The 19,324-nt window shown below is 39.7% G+C and overlaps 2 protein-coding genes across 2 annotated transcripts in view; both read right to left on the minus strand.

Annotated features, from left to right (window-relative positions):
* Positions 1 to 671: 671 nt before the first annotated feature.
* LOC118119887 (interleukin-1 receptor type 1) lies at positions 672 to 14,565 on the minus strand. Its single transcript, XM_035174308.2, has 11 exons — positions 14,380 to 14,565; positions 10,815 to 11,025; positions 8,073 to 8,241; positions 7,493 to 7,655; positions 7,047 to 7,118; positions 6,140 to 6,266; positions 5,350 to 5,489; positions 4,788 to 4,931; positions 4,086 to 4,250; positions 3,781 to 3,987; positions 672 to 3,127 (listed from the first exon to the last, which is right to left on the minus strand). Exons 1-11 carry the CDS (start codon positions 14,453 to 14,455, stop codon positions 2,934 to 2,936), a joined length of 1,668 nt encoding a protein of 555 aa, XP_035030199.1. The 5' UTR covers positions 14,456 to 14,565; the 3' UTR covers positions 672 to 2,933.
* Positions 14,566 to 15,853: 1,288 nt separating this feature from the next.
* Positions 15,854 to 19,324, minus strand: part of LOC118119884 (interleukin-1 receptor type 1) — a 35,241-nt gene continuing 31,770 nt past the window's right edge. Inside the window, 7 exon segments of the mRNA XM_047342578.1 lie at positions 15,854 to 16,518; positions 16,839 to 16,862; positions 16,865 to 16,932; positions 16,935 to 17,123; positions 17,252 to 17,419; positions 18,499 to 18,642; positions 19,111 to 19,265. Coding sequence (XP_047198534.1) covers positions 16,234 to 16,518; positions 16,839 to 16,862; positions 16,865 to 16,932; positions 16,935 to 17,123; positions 17,252 to 17,419; positions 18,499 to 18,642; positions 19,111 to 19,265 — 1,033 coding nt within the window. The 3' untranslated portion in view covers positions 15,854 to 16,233.

The raw sequence follows: 19,324 nt of genomic DNA on the forward strand, positions 1-19,324 counted from the left end.
TTCACTTATAGTTGTTTGTTTGTTTGTTTATTTGTAAGAAAGATTAGGCTAAGACAACTGAACAGATTTCCACAAAACTTGGATATGATGTAGGTCAAGGAAGAACACATAAAATCTTTTTGCAGATACAGATCAGGCAGTGGATCCATTTTTTTTTTACATTTTCCCAAATAATTTATGGTTCTTCATAATAATAACACACATGTAGGAGTCGATGGGATGAAGTAGTCAGGAGATTTCTCGTTTTGTGCACCTCTCGGTGTGCGTTTTATTTCCAATCATTTTACGGCTACAGAGAACTTCAGGGTGTCACCAAAACATCCACTTTTAACCCCCTACCATGGTAAACCCACAGCTCCTTACAGAGTGTGTTGTCATGCAAACCACGTAGTGCAAATCAAATAGTGTAAACCACTTCAAGAGTCTTTGGTGAATTCTGTCTATCACATGTGTCCACTACACACTGATGTATATGAGTGTGTGAAACTTGGTGCAGCATGATTGAATGTAAAGAGACTGTTGGGCCGAGGCAGAGGTATGAACTCCTCTGAGTGACATTATAGTTTGTTTACAGGCTGTTGTCTTCATCGGGTTAACATCAGAATATTGGTGTCCATGTGATCGTGTCTAACGGATGGATGGACGCATGGACAAATGGATGGACGCATGAGTAGATAGATGTACTTTATTGATCCCAAATTGGGAAAGTATTGTGCTACAACAACATTTAAAGGGCATTGCAAATAGAGCGAATAACAAAAGACTTAATACAAAAGATGACAAAAAGAGACTAGCATGCAAAATTGCAGTAGTTGTTTGCAAAGGTAAAGTTAGGAACATAAATAAATATGAATATAAGATGTAAAAAACAATTACAGTTATTGCAGGAGTAATCAGGGATGATTGGCCTTCATAAAACATGGGTACTTTTACTAAAACATAAAGATGTATTGCATAAGTCGCTCATAAACAACACAGACCTCATTGTTCAGTGAGTAAAATGGTTTCTCCCGAGTTATTTTGAGTTTGCAGTTTTTAAAACAATACTTCTCTCCTCAATGTGGAGCTGCCAAGACAACTGTTTCTCATTACCAGCTCCAGAGGCAAAGCCAAGGCTTTGCCTCACAGTCAAGGCATTACCTCACAAATAATCACTCTCTTATTGTTTGCAGTCATCAGCCTGAATACTTGTTCTCTTAATAACATTGCAGCTGTGGGAATCTAAATTCAGCAGCCAGCTTCCAAACTGGTTGTAAATATTTTAAACTTGACTGCACAGAGAAACCTGCAGAGGATATCTGAGGTTCTGAAGTGATAAAATAACAAAGATAAGATGTTTCTCTGAAAGGCTGAACAGGAAATGCTTGTTGAAGATGTACAGAGTCGGTCAGTGAAGGGTTGTGGTTCCTTATGCTTGGCGTTTCTTACAAATAAAGCCTGTAGGAGAATGTGTGGTTATAGTTGAAATTTTAAACTCTTAAACCCTGAATTCAAAACTATGAATTGTGCTCAGTGTTTGTGTTTAAAGCTGAGACCATGATGCCTCTGTTTGTGCACATTTACGCATACTTTTATAACTCAGATGGTAAATTTGTGGTTTGAGGCCGTTGGGCTTAAGTGGTTTTCCAAAGTAGTTTTTTCCTGTTGCTGCTGGACACAAGACATCTCTCAGCAAGTATGGGAAATCTACACCCATTTTCTAATCAGCTAACATCAACACGAGACAGGCTTCCAGCATCTCAATATCTTAATGTCTGCACAGGGACACAGAGTAGGAAAAAGATGAAGTGATTTCCCCGATCAAAATCACTCAGCAATACTTGATAACCTCCACCGTTTTTCTGTCAGCAGGATTACACAAAAGAAATATTTTGAAATTAATTCATTTAAACTTGCTAGAAGGATGGAACATGGGCCATGGAAGAACCAACACAATTGTGGGATGGACCTAGGAACATTTTCACCAACTTCCTACGAATCTGATCAGGTGAAAAACAGCAATGCCTTTAAGTGTTGAAATCACAACTTGAAATTGAACTTGGTTCAGTCAGTCTGGGGTATAATTATTGAAGAATCTTTCAAATGGGCTACAGTTGAGAAATTGCATTGGCTGTATTCAGCTTCACCTACTCTTAAAACTGAGCCAAATATTGCTCATCTAGAAAAACTGTGACCTCGGATAATCTTGAACAACCTTTAAAATAACATGATGAAGGAAATTCCCCTGGTACTCTCCCCAATCTGTCAACAATTACAAGGTCATCAGTTATTTTGCTTCCGAATCAGACACACTCTGAACTCAGCGGTATTCAACCTGATAAATAAAATATGTTTTATGATAACTGACATACGCAACAAGAGAACATGATGTCACACAGTTGGGAGGTTAAATCTGTAATCACAGGTTAGATATGCACAACACGTGTTTTCTGTCGTAGTAAAAGGTGAAGAAGGCAGCTGAGAATGTGTTGAAGAACATTGCTAATGCTGACACTCATTTTATTCTGATTATCTAACCAGTTTATTCAGTTGTTATCTAACTACTGAAAACCGAGTTAAGATTATCTTGAAAAGTTTTCTCTCTTTCTTCGAACCATTTTGTTACTTTCATTGGACGTCAGAGAAGTAAAGACAAAGGAAAATACTAAAATCAAAAAAGCTATCTGCAATAACCGAACCAGAATATCTTAATTATAAAAATATACTAATGCATAAATAGGCTTGCATTCCAGTAAATGATACTGAGAGCCCTCGTGTTAAGCCATTATGTCCTGAAGCGAAAAACAGTAAGAGTAAAGTGTACAGTACGTTTCAGGATGCAGTCTGCTTTCCACATGTCAGACACAAACTTATCTACAGGAAACAGCCCTAAAGCTCACGATGGAACAAAGCTCACATCTATGATGGAGGCTGGATGAAGTTTTTCACTTGGGTTAGATAATTGTCTGGTGTTTTCCTACGGGCACTGAGGGCATGTGGTACCTCAGATTCTTCCAGAACTTTCTGTTTGAGTGCAACTTGCTGAGACTGTGGGTTCCAGGTGAGGATTTCTCCCACTTCAGAGCTCCTTGTTTCCTCTTGATGTAGTGAAGAGACTCTGGCAGGCGGTTGAAATCCACTGGGCCACCTGGTAGATTTGAATAGAATTTTGAGCATATGTTAAAATTACCACGTTAAATGAATTAGCATTGCATTTTACTGAGCCTTCACAATGATCAGTGGGGGGAAAAAGCATGTTTCCCAGTTACATGCTTCAGAACGGCTGGCCCGTGCAGTTGTTGCTGTAACGCTCAACCTTGGGACTGTACCAGATCAAATCAATCAATCAATCAAATTTTATTTGTATAGCCCATATTCACAAATCACAATTTGTCTCATAGGGCTTTAACAAGGTGTGACATCCTCTGCCCTTAACCCTCAACAAGAGTAAGGAAAAACTACTAAAAAAAACATTTTAACAGGGTAAAAAGAAGGTAGAAACCTCAGAGAGAGCCACATGTGAGGGATCCCTCTCCCAGGACGGACAGAAGTGCAATAGATGTCAAGTGTAAAGGAGAACATCAGCAAGATAAGGGTATTTGCAGCATTGGTTAGAATAAACATTTTGAAGCATAACTGAAGGTCAATGAATTGATGGATTATTGTCAGTAATGGTCGAGTATCTGAGGAGAATTATTATATATCAAGCAGTCTTGTTCAAATATTGAGTCATAGTGACTCAATATTTGTGATGCTAGTGGGAACTAGCATCTAGAGTGGGAACAGCAGAGTCATCCTCACCGATTTCCACCAGGATGACTCGGGTGTCGTTCTGCGTCAAAGCGTCGTAAATGCCTATTGTCTGTTCGTAGCACAGCTGGTTTTGGTCGTTGCATAATGGTGACATTTCCTCTGTTTCGACTTCAGTGGGAGATTTTGTCTCAGGAGACAGTATGACGATCAGTCTGCGGCACTGCTTTAGAGTAGCAGCTATGACATCATGCAAGGCTGTTGGAGATCAGACACAGGAAATTATGCATTTGCATTTACCGCTACAGGGGTTTTTTTTCCACTTGCAAACACTAATAAAGAAAACATAACCTGACCTTCTCCGGGGCAGTCGTCTCGTCCTCTGATATACAGGGAGTAGCCATGTTTCTTCTCCAGCTCCTCAGGTAGGATATGCAGGGCAAAGTTGGCTGTCTCAGATGAGCTCAGGGTGTCTGGATGGAGGAAGCTCACATAACCATCGTAGAGTTTCCCATCTGGAGCTGTAGAGAAGAAAGCATTATCTCTGTGAAGCTTCAGATTAGGATCACCGTCACTATCACACTGTTTATGATTCACTTCAACTATTCAACATGGTTTTGTAATGAACTTGTTTTTGTCATTTTTGGTTCATTCCACTATTCTGATACAACGAGACTACTCTTCAACAAATGAATTTCATTATTGTTACCTACGCCAAGGAGGTTATATTTGTAAGATTGCACAAAAACAAGTGGAAGGATTTTCTATGAAACTTGGTGAAAGGATGTGAATGGGTCAGGTAAAACAGCATTAATCAGATCTGAATGAGGTGGTAGATCCAGGAATTCGTTTTTTTAACTTTCTATAACATTGCTTGATAGGGTGTGTGTGCAATTTGGTGCAAATCCAAATAAATATACGGATCTAGTGAATTTAAATGAAGTTCCATAATTGGACTGAAGGGCCTTGGCACAGAACTGTAATCTACTAAGCAATGATGCAAAGAAGTCATTCCCTGGAAATGTGCAGTCCAAGGATTCTCTAAACATTGAACTAACCTTGTTTGGAAAAATATCTCAACAGTTTCCTGTAAGCCAACACCACATCTATTTTGAAGACGAGGGAGCCAGCAGCCAGGGCCAGAGAGGCTACGATGCCAGTGAGGCAGAGAGCAACACTGGTGTAGAAGGCACTGTGGTCGGCTGGAGAGAGGAGGAGGCAGACACTTTATTCAACATGCAATGAGGGGAGACTTTCGGGAATTACCCAGTGGAAATCTTCCCGAGAAGCCATCAGCTACTAAAGTGTTCTTTGTTGATCACATTTAGATTTTCATTAGTGAAACCCTCATGTCCCTTCTGCCACTGTCAACAGTCACATGTTTATAAGGTCTTTAGAGACAGGTCAGGGGACGGAGCCAGGATTTTTTATTTTCTTTCACATTTTCCCAGTAATTCATGGATCATGATGAAAAACATTTGGAAGGAATTTGGTGCAGCTTGATTGAATTTTAAGAGGAATCCGGTTTTGCTACTTTGGATCAATATTCAATTTGACGTTTACTGCACAGCACTGTCATGTTCAAAAGAAGAGAGCAAAAAAAAGAAGAGAAGAAATTACCTTCTTGAAGCAGCATCAATCCGACTTTCTTTCCTATTGGGGTCATTATATTGCAATGAATGGGGACATCGAGGAACAGACGAGTAACCTTAGAGATGGATAGAGTGCACAGACCGTACACCTTCCCCCTATCATGAGTACTAGAAGGGACAAGACCAGTCAGTCAGTGATAAATCAGTCAAACATGAGTTTTATGTTGCTTTTTCATTGCTTTTGCTCTGATTTGGTTACAGCTAAAGTTTGCTGCAGATCCAGACTGAGTGGTGTGTTTGACATTTTCATAAATTTCCCAGGGAATGATTCCTGGTCATATTTAGGTCACTCACGTTCATATGTTTATTGCAACAGTAGAACAGGTTAGTGTTTGGTGTCTAGGCTCCGACTTAATCACTCCCCCAGATATGATTACGTAGATATGATGGGAGTGATTAGCAAATATTTATAACTCCCCTCGTCAGGGCCTTCAGGTTGATGCTGGGGTGGTGGAGGGGCTGAAGCAACTGGCAGCAATACTGACGTCGCAGCAGAGCTAGAAAAGTGAGTAATGGGAAATCTTCTCTGCTTAAATAGACCACCTAATCATCTATAATGGGTGTGTATCATAGATGATTGTGGAGAGTGAGGTATCTCACATGGGTTATGTCACATGATTGGAGCAGCGCAGCTCGAGTTGGCTGCCTGAATGCAAGCATTGCTCCATTTCCGTCTGACCCTCCTTTTCCAAGGAAGTGTCAGTATAAATATTATTAGCTTATTCCATGAAAAAGTGAGACAGTTAGCAGATACTCACTATTTCCAGGACTCCTTGAGTCCCTCATGCTCCTCAGTGAATGCCCCACCAATAGTCCAGTACATGAGGGTGATATGGTCCTCACTGAAACCTACGTAGGCTAAACACTTCAGCTCTGCTCTCATACCTGCTTGTCAGTGAAATGAGTAAACAAAGCAGCTGTCACTCTGCAAGTTAATCTAGGTCACAAGGCAACATTTAAGCCCCTCAATTCCGCCATAACTCCTGCATGGTTGTATCAGTGGCAAAGCCAAGATATATTGTTGCACGAGTGATGAATATACACAAAGATTTAGAAGTAAACAGACAAGGTTTTAACATGACAGGCAAAAGACTTCAGAGTGTTTGAATTGATTTATACAATTCTGCAGATGTTTGAACTCCTTAAACAAAATGTGTAAACCTCAGTTTTATTAATTTATTATCATTAAGATTTTTAGAGGTCTGAAGAGTTGAGAGCTCGTAGGAATTTTATTGAAAGAAATAAATATATATAAAGAAAGAAGAGAATATGTTTTTTAGTAAGTCCAGCGTTGACTGGATGGAGTGTTTCTTCACTGCTTCTGAGGAGGTATAGGTTGGATTTTGAATATGAATAATAAGTTGATTTTAAACTAATTCTCGGTTCATTTGGTATATTGGCAGGTGGCAACTAATGTCAAGGTGCATTACCGCACTAATTCTCACTCACAGTTAAGTTTACAGGGGCCACACCCTAGTCAGGGGCATGACTTGGGACACATGAAAATTGGCTTTTTGATTTAACAAGCGCTGTCCCTATACAATGAACAATCAAATAAATAAACCTGCAGTCATGTTTGCAGATGTCACACTGTAAACTCAAAGCTGAAAGACGTGTGTGTATCTCTATCATAGTGATCATAGTTTGTGACAGAGTGTTACTTGCCCACTTCAACCAGGACCACTTGCCCTTTGGGGAACAGCACCTCCGGGTCTGTAATTATTGTACCTTTAATATCTGTCAGTGTGACAGAAAATAATACAGTACATTACAATACAATACTACTGAAAACAACAGTAAAGGCAATATAGACCAAGATGACAGAGACACAATGAGTGATCTGAAAACTTGCTGCTGGTAATCCTGAAAAAGCTTTTACATTTTGCATCAAATATTAGGATTATGGCCATTTTGAATTCCAAAATTTCTGATATGATATTACGATCATAATATTACAACTTTATTCTAGAAATCTTGCATAGTTTCCACAATAACTAAAATGGTCTCTTGATGTAAACAAAGGGAAAAACTTATGTCACACAAATTCTAATTGAACAATGAATAGTTGTGTGTCAGTCATTCAAGTGACTTTAGTGACCTACAGTACAAACCATTTTTAATGGTCAGCTGGATGCTACGTGCAGCTGTGTAGGTCCTTCCATCCAAGCTAACATCGACCAGGCAGGTGTAATTCCCAGCATCCTCCTCTGAGGCTGGATCCAGCCGCATGTAGCCATCCTCATCCAAAGACATGGGCTCAATTAGGCGGCAGTCCTACACACAGAAATACATACACTGTAAGGAAGTTGTAACCCACTATAAGTCTCATTAGAGATGTAACTACTGTTAACACTGTTAATATTCTAGTAAGGTTTCCTTATCGTGTGTATTGGCTGGACACTAAAAACGAATTGTGCAGAGGGACTGTCCTTGAGAATGTGGATAACTGATGTTTTAGTTACGCTGTCAAGTACCTCATGGTGAGAGAATGGGTTTTGGATTATTTAACACTGCTGAGCCCCTTCCACACCCAGTCGTGTTTCCACAACAGCAGCACCATAGCAACCAGTGCAAATCACCAGAAGATGAGGCAGATGACGAAAATTTAAACATCACTTACTTTAGATGTGTTGGGGGCAGTGTTGCATTTGCATGATGAACAGAAAATAAAAATCATGGGGTCGTTTTTACCTTCATCCATCGTATGCTCCTACTGTTATTCAGTCGGAAGATCTCTCTCTGTTTGCAGGGAAGAACTGTACTGACTCCTCGGGAGATGGAAATGTTTTCAGATGGATCAGGACACTCTCCGGACGACACCGACAACCCAAAGTTCATCGTCAATGGTCCAGTTTTGGACCTAGAGTGAAGTATAAAGACAAACACTGAGACAGATCCAGGAAATCCAAACAAGCTGCACTAACATCTATGACCTTTCGCTCTATGGGTATTTTTTATTTTGTCCAGGTGGAATGATTTTTTTGACGAATGAATTTAAACTTTTTAAAATTTTAAGTTTTTCTCCTCCTAATACAACATCAAGATTAGCCCCTGTTGTCTCTGATGTTGTAACAGACTGAACATAATTATGGCCATTCTTTCTGTTACTTTATTACTTAATTATCACTAAATGTAAATGTAAATTCAGTGTGATGGTTAAGAAAAGGATCTGATGCAATTCAGCAGGCATTACTGGTGCTATGTGAAAATACTATTATCTACCGTTATCATAAACCTGTTGCCATATTGTTCACTCCCCAAATATGTGACACAATCTTTTACAATTAAAAAAATATATATTAGTATCATCTGCAAGGAGTTTAAATTTGTTATATTGAATTGTCACAAATGCATCCATCTCTTCTATTTGTGTCTTTGAGCAGTCTTAAAAACTCATCAAAAACACAGGCGTAGTCGGAAATAAAAATGGGATTACTGACTCTGACTCTGACTCTGACTCTTGGCAAGGGCTTGGAGCTGCCGTTTCATACATTTAGCCCCTCCCACTGGGCTTAGATAGCAAATTAAACAATATTATGGGCAAAACCAGTGCATGGAAACACAAATCTCCTCTTTAAACAAATTAAATGCTGTTGGATGCTGCCGGTTGGTGATGGTGTTGGATGGTGTTGGATGGTGTTGGATGCTGTAGGATGCTGTTGTTACTGTGGGTTAGTGTTGGTGTTGAATGGTGTTGGACGGTGTTGTATGCTGTTGTTAGTGTTGGATGGTGTTTTTAGTGTTTGTTAGTGTTGGATAATGTTGGATGCTGTAGTTAGTGTTGGTTAGTGTTGGATGGTGTTGGATGCCATAGGATGCTGTTGTTAGTGTTGGTGTTGGATGCTGTTGTTAGTGTTGGTTAGTGTTGGATGCTGTAGGATGCTGTTGTTAGTGTTAGATGGTGTTGGATGCTGTTGTTGGTGTTGGTTAGTGTTGGATGTTGTTGGATGCTGTTGGATGCTGTTGTTAGTGTTGATGTTAGATGCTGTAGGATGCTGTTGTTAGTGTTAGATGGTGTTAGATGGTGTTGGATGCTGTAGGATGCTGTTGTTAGTGTTAGTGTTGGATGCTGTTGGATGGTGTTGGATGCTGTTGTTAGTGTTGGTTAGTGTTGGATGTTGTTGGATGCTGTAGGATGCTGTTGTTAGTGTTAGATGGTGTTGGATGGTGTTGGATGGTGTTGTTAGTGTTGGTTAGTGTTGGGTGTTGTTGGATGCTGTTGTTAGTGTTGGATGGTGTTGGATGCTGCTGTTAGTGCTGGATGCTGTAGGATGCTGTTGTTAGTGTTTGTTAGTGTTGGATGCTGTTGTTAGTGTTGGTTAGTGTTAGATGGTGTTGGATGATGTTGTTAGTGCTGGTTAGTGTTGGATGCTGTTGGATGCTGTTGTTAGTGTAAGTGCTGGATGCTGTTGTTAGTGTTGGTTAATGTTGGATGCTGTTGGATGCTGTTGTTAGTGTTGGTTAGTGTTGGTTAGTGTTGGATGCTGTTGGATGCTGTTGTTAGTGCTGGTTAGTGTTGGATGCTGTTGGATGCTGTTGGATGCTGTTGTTAGTGTTGGTTAGTGTTGGATGCTGTAGGATGCTGTTGTTAGTGTTAGTGCTGGATGCTGTTGTCAGTGTTGGATGCTGTTGTTAGTGTTGGTTAGTGTTGGATGCTGTTGGATGCTGTTGTTTGTGTTGGTTAGTGTTAGATGGTGTTGAATGCTGTTGGATGCTGTTGGATGCTGTTGTTAGTGTTGGTTAGTGTTGGATGGTGTTGGATGCTGTTGTTAGTGTTGGTTAGTGTTGGATGCTGTTGGATGCTGTTGTTAGTGTTGGTTAGTGTTGGATGCTGTAGGATGCTGTTGTTAGTGTTAGTGCTGGATGCTGTTGTCAGTGTTGGATGCTGTTGTTAGTGTTGGTTAGTGTTGGATGCTGTTGGATGGTGTTGTTTGTGTTGGTTAGTGTTAGATGGTGTTGAATGCTGTTGGATGCTGTTGTTAGTGTTGGTTAGTGTTGGATGGTGTTGAATGCTGTTGTTAGTGTTGGTTGGTGTTGAATGCTGTTGTTAGTGTTGGTTAGTGTTGGATGGTGTTGAATGCTGTTGTTAGTGTTGGTTAGTGTTAGATGGTGTTGAATGCTGTTGTTAGTGTTGGTTAGTGTTGGATGCTGTTGGATGCTGTTGGATGCTGTAGGATGCTGTAGGATCCTGTTGTTAGTGTTAGTGGTGGATGCTGTTGGATGCTGTTGTGAGTGTTGTTTAGTGCTGGATGGTGTTGGATGCTGTAGGATGCTGTTGTTAGTGTTGGTTAGTGTTGGATGGTGTTGTTAGTGTTGGATGCTGTAGGATGCTGTAGGATGTTGGAGTGTGTCTGTCACTTCCTGTCCAGATCAGTCAACACTTACAGACGTTAAATCTCTTCACACAGCCACTATGACACATGTGTTTTATACCTTTTCTCACAGGTGTAGGTTCCAGCATGAGAAGTTTGCACAGGTAGAAACCACAGTAACCCAGCCCGGACCTCCACTCCACTGGGCAGGCTCACATTCTGCCTCCCTGCTCTGCTCCAGGTCACATTGGTGTGAGCGTCTGCAAGGTGACACCTCAGCAAGAGGAGGCGTCCTGCACTCACATGGTAGGTCTCTGTCTCCCCACTGTGGTCTGGATGGGACGGTGCAAAGGGAAACCAGTCATTTGTCATTCATCGTTCAATGGTAAAAACTTACGCTGGCCGAGATACGCACTGCAAAGTAAGAATACACAGGCAAACAGAAAAAGCTTTTGCAAATTAAAGGTCCAGTGTGTAATATTTACGTGAAAGGAATCTACTGGCAGAAATTGAATATAAAATAACACTAGTGATGTTTTCACTAGTGTGTTTCATCTAAATTGATTAAATTGTTGTTTTCTTTACCCTAGAATGAGCCCTTTATATTCAAATACTTTATATTTACATGAGGAGTGGGTCCTCTCTCGGGAGGCCGCCACTTTTCTTGTAGTAGCCCAGAGTGGACAAACTAAACACCTTTTGAGTTTTAATGACAACTGTAGACCACCACAGGTTCTCCTTCATGTTTGGAAGGGGAGGAGGAGGTGAGAGGCGTTCAGCTGCAACATGACACTTCACCACTAGACAACATAGCACATGTAAATACAGAAACGCGCTGCAAATTGAAAAGAAGACTGGAAATTATTTAAAGCCTTTAAATTTTTAACTGATTTAAAGTCTTTGAATACCTAATTTTAAACTGATTTAAAGCATTTTAATGCCTTATTTTGAATGCATGCAGTGCTTTTATTTTTTTTCTCTGATGTTATCTTTCTTAGTTTTGCTTTTACATGTTTTATTCAGTTTTATCCCCCATGTTTTTAGTAATGCACTTTGTAAATCTTTTGTGTTACAGAAAAACTTTGTTATTATTGTTAGTGTTATATCAGTAAAGTGATGGCAAAGGTTGCCAATGCAGTTGATTGATTTATTTATTTACTCATAGCCCTTTTACACAGCCTATATTCACATGTAGATTAACGTTAGAGTTTAGAAAACTGACTCACTTCTTCCTTCTACATATCATCAGACCAAGCTGCTTTAGGCTGCTGTAGTTGTGTAGAAAATTAACCTTTGGCGTCAGATGTCTCTCTCTGATGTAATAAAGTGGGGATTTTTATTGTGCAACCTGACACCGACTCAATAATTTCCTTTTGAACACAATCCTGACCTCTTTCAGGTACGGGACTTCCTGGAGACTCAACCATAAAAGTGTGAAAGTACATATTTGCCTCCTTTGACCTATTTAATCCACAAGAGGCTGCAGGTTGAAAAAAAACACTGACTCAACAAACATTTCAAACCCAATATCCGTTGAAATGGTTTTATTATTCTTGATATGGACGCAGTGCACGAGATTTTATTAGTGAGGCCAGATGTCTTTTTTCCCCACAATCATTGGCCGTAACAGTTATTGTGTCACTTCATTGATACATATCATAGATCAATATGAACAAGGAAAAACCTGCTCTCTCATTTAACAAGTTAAGCTTCAGTTAGTCAGAGATGTGCTGCTGTAGTCAGGAGGTGTAAGTAACATGCACGTCAGCTTGGACAAAGTCTGTGTCGTGTGTAACAATAACACAACATGCTTAACAGTGAGATATTGATATTATCTTCATCAAAGAAGTTAGGTTTTCACTCCTGTCCGTTTGTTAGTAATTATGTGTTATGGGTCGGGAAAGAACCCATTCAATTATGATCCGGATCTGGATCAGGGGGTGAATTTATTTTCCACTTTCTTTAACATTGCAAAATAGGGCGCTTTTCAACATCTTCACCATTTTCCCAGGAAATAATGAATAAATCTTGGACTGATATTTGTGAGTGTGCGCGATTTGTTGAAGGGACTGTAGGGCCTCAGCTCTATCTGATCCACTGAGGGCCATTCTATTGAGTTTGTCCACAACATTAACTTTCCTCACAGCACAAACAAACGTTTTTATAATGGGGACAAACAGAGTGTGCTTATTTAAAATCACAGTTTAATTACCTGTAGTGATAAATCGGTCTTATTAAGGTTCCAACAAAGAGAAAATACAAGGGAGCGCTTTGAGTTTAGGCTAATTTACACTGACAGAGCAGAGCTTTGGCTCACAGTGTGAATTTGTGTTAATCTAACAATGATTAGATGTTCAAATATTAACGTGTTGCATAAAGATAATTTAGAGCAAAAGATGTTGTAACTCATTAGTTTTCACCATGATGACTCCCAAGATATCCTGTTTTAAAAAAAAGCTTAAAAAAAAGAAATAAATCATTTAGGCAATGAAAATACACCAAATTAAAACATTTTCGGCTCAGCTCTAAAAAATCTCCATTCATCATTAATCTGTTTGAGTGAAGACCTCGTCTGCAACTGTGAGACTCTCTTAGTCCGAACAAGGCCTGGATGCCCGGCAATCATTTCCTGATTCAATTAGATTTTGGTGCACAGAGTAATAAATTACCTATGCTGTTTACAAAGGTCTTATCATCATAATGCTTTTGGGCAGGGCAATAAAGCCATTTCCACCAAGTCATCAAAATATAGTGTTCTTCAATAACCATATTTATCAATATAATGTAGTGTACAAGAGCTGTGAGAAGGTTTAAATATTGACCTCAGGTTTATGAAATTTTTGTTTGTCCATAAAGAAGATTTAACCACATTTCACTTTTATTCAGGAGAAAAAATTCATGGTTAGAGCCTAATTGTTACGGATTTCTGCGGACCGATGCCTATATAAGGGACAAAAAAATGGCTGCTGAATGTATTTTCTAAATATTAGAATATTAAATATGAATTCCCTAAGATGTCAATATGTCAAAGCCTCATGACAAAGAAATGTAATCGAGATAGGATATCGAAAGCACAAATACAATCAAATATACAGATAAATGAACACAATCTTATTCATGTAAAATAATATGTCGCTTACTAACAAGTTTAGGATGCAGGGTAGTTAGTAAGAGCTTTGTGATTCTTATGATAAAAACTGGTTTACTGACAGCTTTGTGTAGTTCTGTGTTACTTTATGCTTTGTAAGAGTGGTTGAGAAATAATGAATAGATATTATAATGTATATATTTATGTAACAAACTGCTTATGTTAGTGAATTTCATGGAAATGATTTGTCGTGATTTTGTGCTGTCTTTCTCTTGAGGCGAAACTCTGAACAAGCAGGTTTCTCATGTGCTTGTTTGACAGGTTGCAAACAGGAAATGTCACAATAACATTGCAACACAGGCCATAATTTAACAAACTCTGCATAAACAATGCCCTTTCTTATAAACACTGCATATTACAGGTCAGGAGCTAAAAAGACTGGAACAACATTGAAACTGAAAACACTCAAACCTCAGAGTCAGTAAAAAGGACAAGTTATAAAACTTTTGTTTGTTTTGTGTCAGAAAGTTGACATTTATTTCCAACAGCAGAGGTTTTTGTTAGTGTCAGAGGGAGATTTGTGATGATCAGTACTCACTGTTTGCCGCAGCGAATGTCAGCAGCAGTTCAGCCAACAAGTAGCAGACCCAGCCTGTCCGCTCCAGGACTCTCATCTTCGGGTCTGGACAGGTTACATTTCGTAAGGTTTCTCTAAGATTTCTCACACATGGCTCATGTCCTCACACACCGGTTTCTTGACACGTAACTGACAGCCCCGTGACACAAGCAGACACCACTGAAAGGGAACTGGGACATGCCTTCTTCCTATACACAAAGAAGGCAGGGCTAAAGCTCTCTCTGTGAATTCCCAGGAAGTTCCACTGCTTGGCTAGAAAAGGTCAAACACTTAAAGACGCTCTATGTGTTGATCTCACTGGTTTTATCTGACGTCACCTATATTAAGCTCTGTCACTATATCTTGGTGCAGAGTGTTCTGGGTTCAAATCCCAGTTTGACATGGGTTTTCTTTGGGTACTCCTGCTTCCTCCTACGTTCCAAAGACATGCAGGGCAGGTTAATGAATGAATGAAAGTGATCGTGATGATACCTGTGGCTGTGGTCAAATAGATTTTGCTTAGTGGAAGATCTTACAAGGAGTGGGACTGTATCTTATCTCCTCTAACATAGGAAACAATGGATATCATTAAGAACCATTAAGAAATGAAGAATGTACTACTTCCCAAAAATTCCCCCCATTCAGAAATACCATTCAGATATCAGTTTATGTGTTTCTTCCTCTTAAAGTGGAACCAATTAAAGTTATGAATATCTCTCTTCTGTATCACAAGAGCTGTTTTAAATCCTTCTGTAATGAAACTGCTGAAGAATCAAAGCTTTTCTTGGGGTTTAATCCAACAGATGTTTGGACCTAAGTGGCTTTGTATTTACATAATCTGCTGCCGAAAAACTACCATTGGAACCAGGAATTGCTATATATGGTATCTAATTACTATATAAACACCTGAGTCAATATGATACCAATACTGAATTTAACTAATAATTACAGTGAATAGAAAAAAAAATATTATTTCACAATAGAGAATAATCACAAAGAAATAATTAAAGTTGCATTGAGATTCTGAGTAGCTGCGTGGTTTCCCCTCCTCCTGTCTTCACAGATTTGAATACTGTTCCACTAACCCCTGCATAAAATTTCGAATCGAACTGACAAATGTACAACTCATTCTGCACATAATGTTCACCACCAGCTCAGAGGAGCTTTCAAATGTAGGGCACCAGACCTCAATCACCTCATGTTATGAAAGTGACTATTTCCTACATGTAGCCCAATTTGACTGGTAAGATACGACTTGTACAGGTACTTCTTCATGAAAACAGATTTTTAGAAAAACCTCCTTCAGTATAATTTAAAAAAGCAGAGAAGTCAATGAAAATGTTGCAAAATCTTGCGATGCAAAAGAAAGGAACAGACAAATATCCAGATTAGTGTTTCATAAGAATACCTGAAAATGTTCATCATGAAATAAAAATAATTATTGCAATGAACCATGTCTGCATACAGTATTTTTTATTTTTCTCTGCATTTTTAACGAGAACTTTGTGTTGTGCCTTGATGCATGAAAACAAATAAACAACAATTAATGAAAAATTCACAGTTTACTTCTTTTTTTTACATATGTACATTTGACTTTTATACGTGATGATTCTGTTTGATCCGTTCTTCTTTATCCAGGTGATTCTTCAGTCTCCACTTGCTATGGTATATAAACAGATCAGGTCTTGCAAGATCATCCAGACTGGAATCCTCCGCACAAGTTTTACCATCCAAAATGTGCAAATTGAAAAGGTCCATGAGCTGAAGGAAAGTCCCGCTGTTCACCTCACAGCTTATGGTGACAACACAGTATTCCTGAAGCATATCGTAAGCCCATCATAAGTTCAACAGGGCAGTTCTCTCGGGGTAGACCGCCCTCTTGCCCCTCACTGGCATATAATACCTGATCTCCTTCCAAAACCTGGAGGACGGTGACAGCTGTGTGTCCCGTTCACCCTTCTCCTCATCCTCTCTCCTCGTCATACATGTCCTCCTCCTTTGCCTCATCCTTTGCTCCTTCCACCAACACACTGCACCCTGCTTTTTCCTCAGGTGTCGCACCGACTCCGGGAAGAGAGCCAGCTGAGCTGAGGTAATCTCTTCCAACTCAACCAGAACCACCTGTAAAGCAGCAACTCAAGTTAGAACCAGGATACTGTGTTTTAATACGGAACTGAAGAAAGTTTAACCAAATGAAACCATCATTTTTAAGAACAGATTTTGCAGGTGTATATACAGAGGTTTGACCCAGATATCTGATGTCTACACTGGAAGCCCCTGAATAGTGGCAGTTGCCCCCAGCAGCTAATTCGTCATCAGACGATAGCTGAAACATTGGGACAGAAGAACTCCACTGGACCTGGGTTGCACTAAAGACCTTCCTCTATGCAGGTGTGTAACACCTGTAATCTGTCAATATGCAATGCTTTCTGGTTATTCACCTTGAGCGATCCCTCCGAGAGAAGTAGCGTTTGTGCATTGCTAGCAGAAACTCCAAATGCTGCCTCGTGTCTGGATGGAACTTCTTCCTTCTCACCTCATGCCTCCCTCTTGCAGTCTTACTTTCACGTTGTCTTCGCTGTTGTTGTTCTTAGAGAGGTTGTTATTGTTGCTGCTCGGGCTGCTTGTGCTGCTTGTGTGTCTTTTGCTGCTGAAAGTGGAGGCGGTGTAGAGCAGGAGGAGGCGCCGGCTGGCTTGTATGTTCTCCTCCACTGAGTCCACTATGGCTGGAGGGAGGAAACGACAAGATGGAGAGAAATGTTGGACTTCCATTATAGAAAAAGACCCATATAACTTTGCCTGGGCTCCATCTATGAGTTGATACAGTGTGGTCTCTGCCATGCAGGTGACTTACCCTCCCCGGGGACACAGTCACGGCCTGCTATGAAGAGTTTGTAGCCACAGGCCTTTTCCAACACTCGGGGCAGAGTGTGGAGGGTGAACGTCTCCACCTCCTCGCTGAATCCGATGGCACAGGGCTGTAGGCACGCCACGTAGGCGTCATACAGCCTCCCATCCATATCTGACACAGGAGAGAAGAAGAGCTTATCAAGAGCATGGGGATACATCTCGACTCGTTCTGTGGTCTGAAGTCACACACTGCTGCACACACTGCTTTATTCTTATAAGCAAGTTGTAAATGATGTAAATCTATCATGTCAGATTTGGGTGCTATGGCCAAGAAATGATTGGGACTAATTCATGATTTATTTTATACAAACTGCACGATTAAAATCACAACTCCAAAACGCATGTTGTTAGATGTCTTAGCCTCTGAACCTGATTTTAAAATTGGTTTCACTTTTAACTATTCATGTGTCTCACATGTTTGTATTGACTGTTGGCAAGAAAGGCACCATGAAATACTTTCTATTATAATTTGTATTATTTCTAGAAGTTTGGTTCTGTTCTGTTCCGTTATCATTCTCTTCAACATCATTACATATTCAATGGTTGAAGAGTCAACCTCAAATTCTGCACACTGTTCCATCAGCTCCAGTGTTTTCTCCTCTCATTACCTCATTATTTAACTATGACTACTAGCTACTTCAGTCTTTGTAACACAATCATTTCCCAATTTGGGATCAATAAAGTATCTATCCATCCACCTATCTATCTATCTATCTATCTATCTATCTATCACTCTATCTATCTATCTATCTATCTATCTATCTATCTATCTATCTATCTATCTATCTATCTATCTATCTATATATCTATCTATCTATCTATCTATCTATCTATCTATTTATCTATCTATCTATCTATCTATCTATCTATCTATCTATCTATCTATCTATCTATCTATCTATCTATCTATCTATCTATCTATCTATCTATCTATCTATCTATCTATCTATCTATCTATCTATCTATTTGCAAAATCAGCCAGTGACACTGAAATGGAGAATGGTGCCGACAGTCCTGTGGTTAGTTTGTTTCCTTGCCCTGTTGAGCAGTCATGTATGACGTAGAGGTTCAGATTGTGAGGTTGTGTTGCAAGGTCAAAGCATCATTGTGGGTTTTTGAGTGTTGTGACAGTGTTTTTGATGTTATCTCTGCTTACATGTGACTGATTACATGCTTTCTGTGAGATACTACCTTTATTGGTGTAGAGGACTGGAAACACTCTCCTGAAGCACAGCACGATGTCGACCTTGAACATGTAGTAGATGATGACACTGATGATGAAGGAAACCATCACACAACCAAACAGGGACCCAATAGGAATCAGGATGTTTGGATCTGCAGAGACAAACATCACAGAATGCCTTCAGAGAATTTCTTCAAATTTGGTACAAAGTTTCACTTTACTCATGGATGATCTGATTAGATTGGAGGTCGACGGTCAAAGGTCAAGATCACTGTGCCCTCACAAAACCCTTTATTGCATTGTGAACATGTTTTCTTAAGAGCCCCTGGATTTCATATTTTAAACAAATGTTCACTTAGACACACATATTAACTGATTCGATTTGCGTGATCAAAGGTCAAGGGTCAAAGGTCAAGGTCATGTTGGCCATAAAAAAACATGTTTTCCCCTTTTGGTTGTGATATCTCTAGTCTGCCTTGAGGGAATTTCTTTACATTTTTGCCAGTTGTCACTTGGACTCAAAGATAAACTGATTAGATTTCAGTGGTCAAAGGGAGGTGTACAACCCAGTGCAGTATCTTTTTTTTATTTTTTAAGGGGGGGTATTCTGTGTTTTCTACCTGCTGGTACCAGAGTAAAATATGCTTGAGGATGTCCACGGCCACTCTGCGCTTGACAAGTGAAGCTGATGTTGAAATCTTCCTTCGTCAGCTCAGAAAACGTCAGCAGAACCTCCAACCACACACCTTTGATGGGACCATCTTGGTACCTCAAACTGGTTGGAGACAGAAAGATGAAAGTTATTCATTAAGCTTTAACCCAGAAGCAGCCCGA

Source organism: Hippoglossus stenolepis, chromosome 13 (genome assembly GCF_022539355.2).
Source record: "Hippoglossus stenolepis isolate QCI-W04-F060 chromosome 13, HSTE1.2, whole genome shotgun sequence".
In the NCBI taxonomy this organism is placed as follows: domain Eukaryota; kingdom Metazoa; phylum Chordata; class Actinopteri; order Pleuronectiformes; family Pleuronectidae; genus Hippoglossus; species Hippoglossus stenolepis.

Excerpts from the sequence above, each read along its gene's own strand:
- LOC118119887 (XM_035174308.2), bottom strand. The coding sequence starts at position 14,455 with ATGAGAGTCCTGGAGCGGACAGGCTGGGTCTGCTACTTGTTGGCTGAA. Across the intron at positions 11,026-14,379 it reads GACATTCGCTGCGGCAAACA|ACCACAGTGGGGAGACAGAG; the intron begins GTGAGTACTGAT and ends CGTCCCATCCAG. Across the intron at positions 4,251-4,787 it reads GAGATATTTTTCCAAACAAG|CTCCAGATGGGAAACTCTAC; the intron begins GTTAGTTCAATG and ends TCTTCTCTACAG.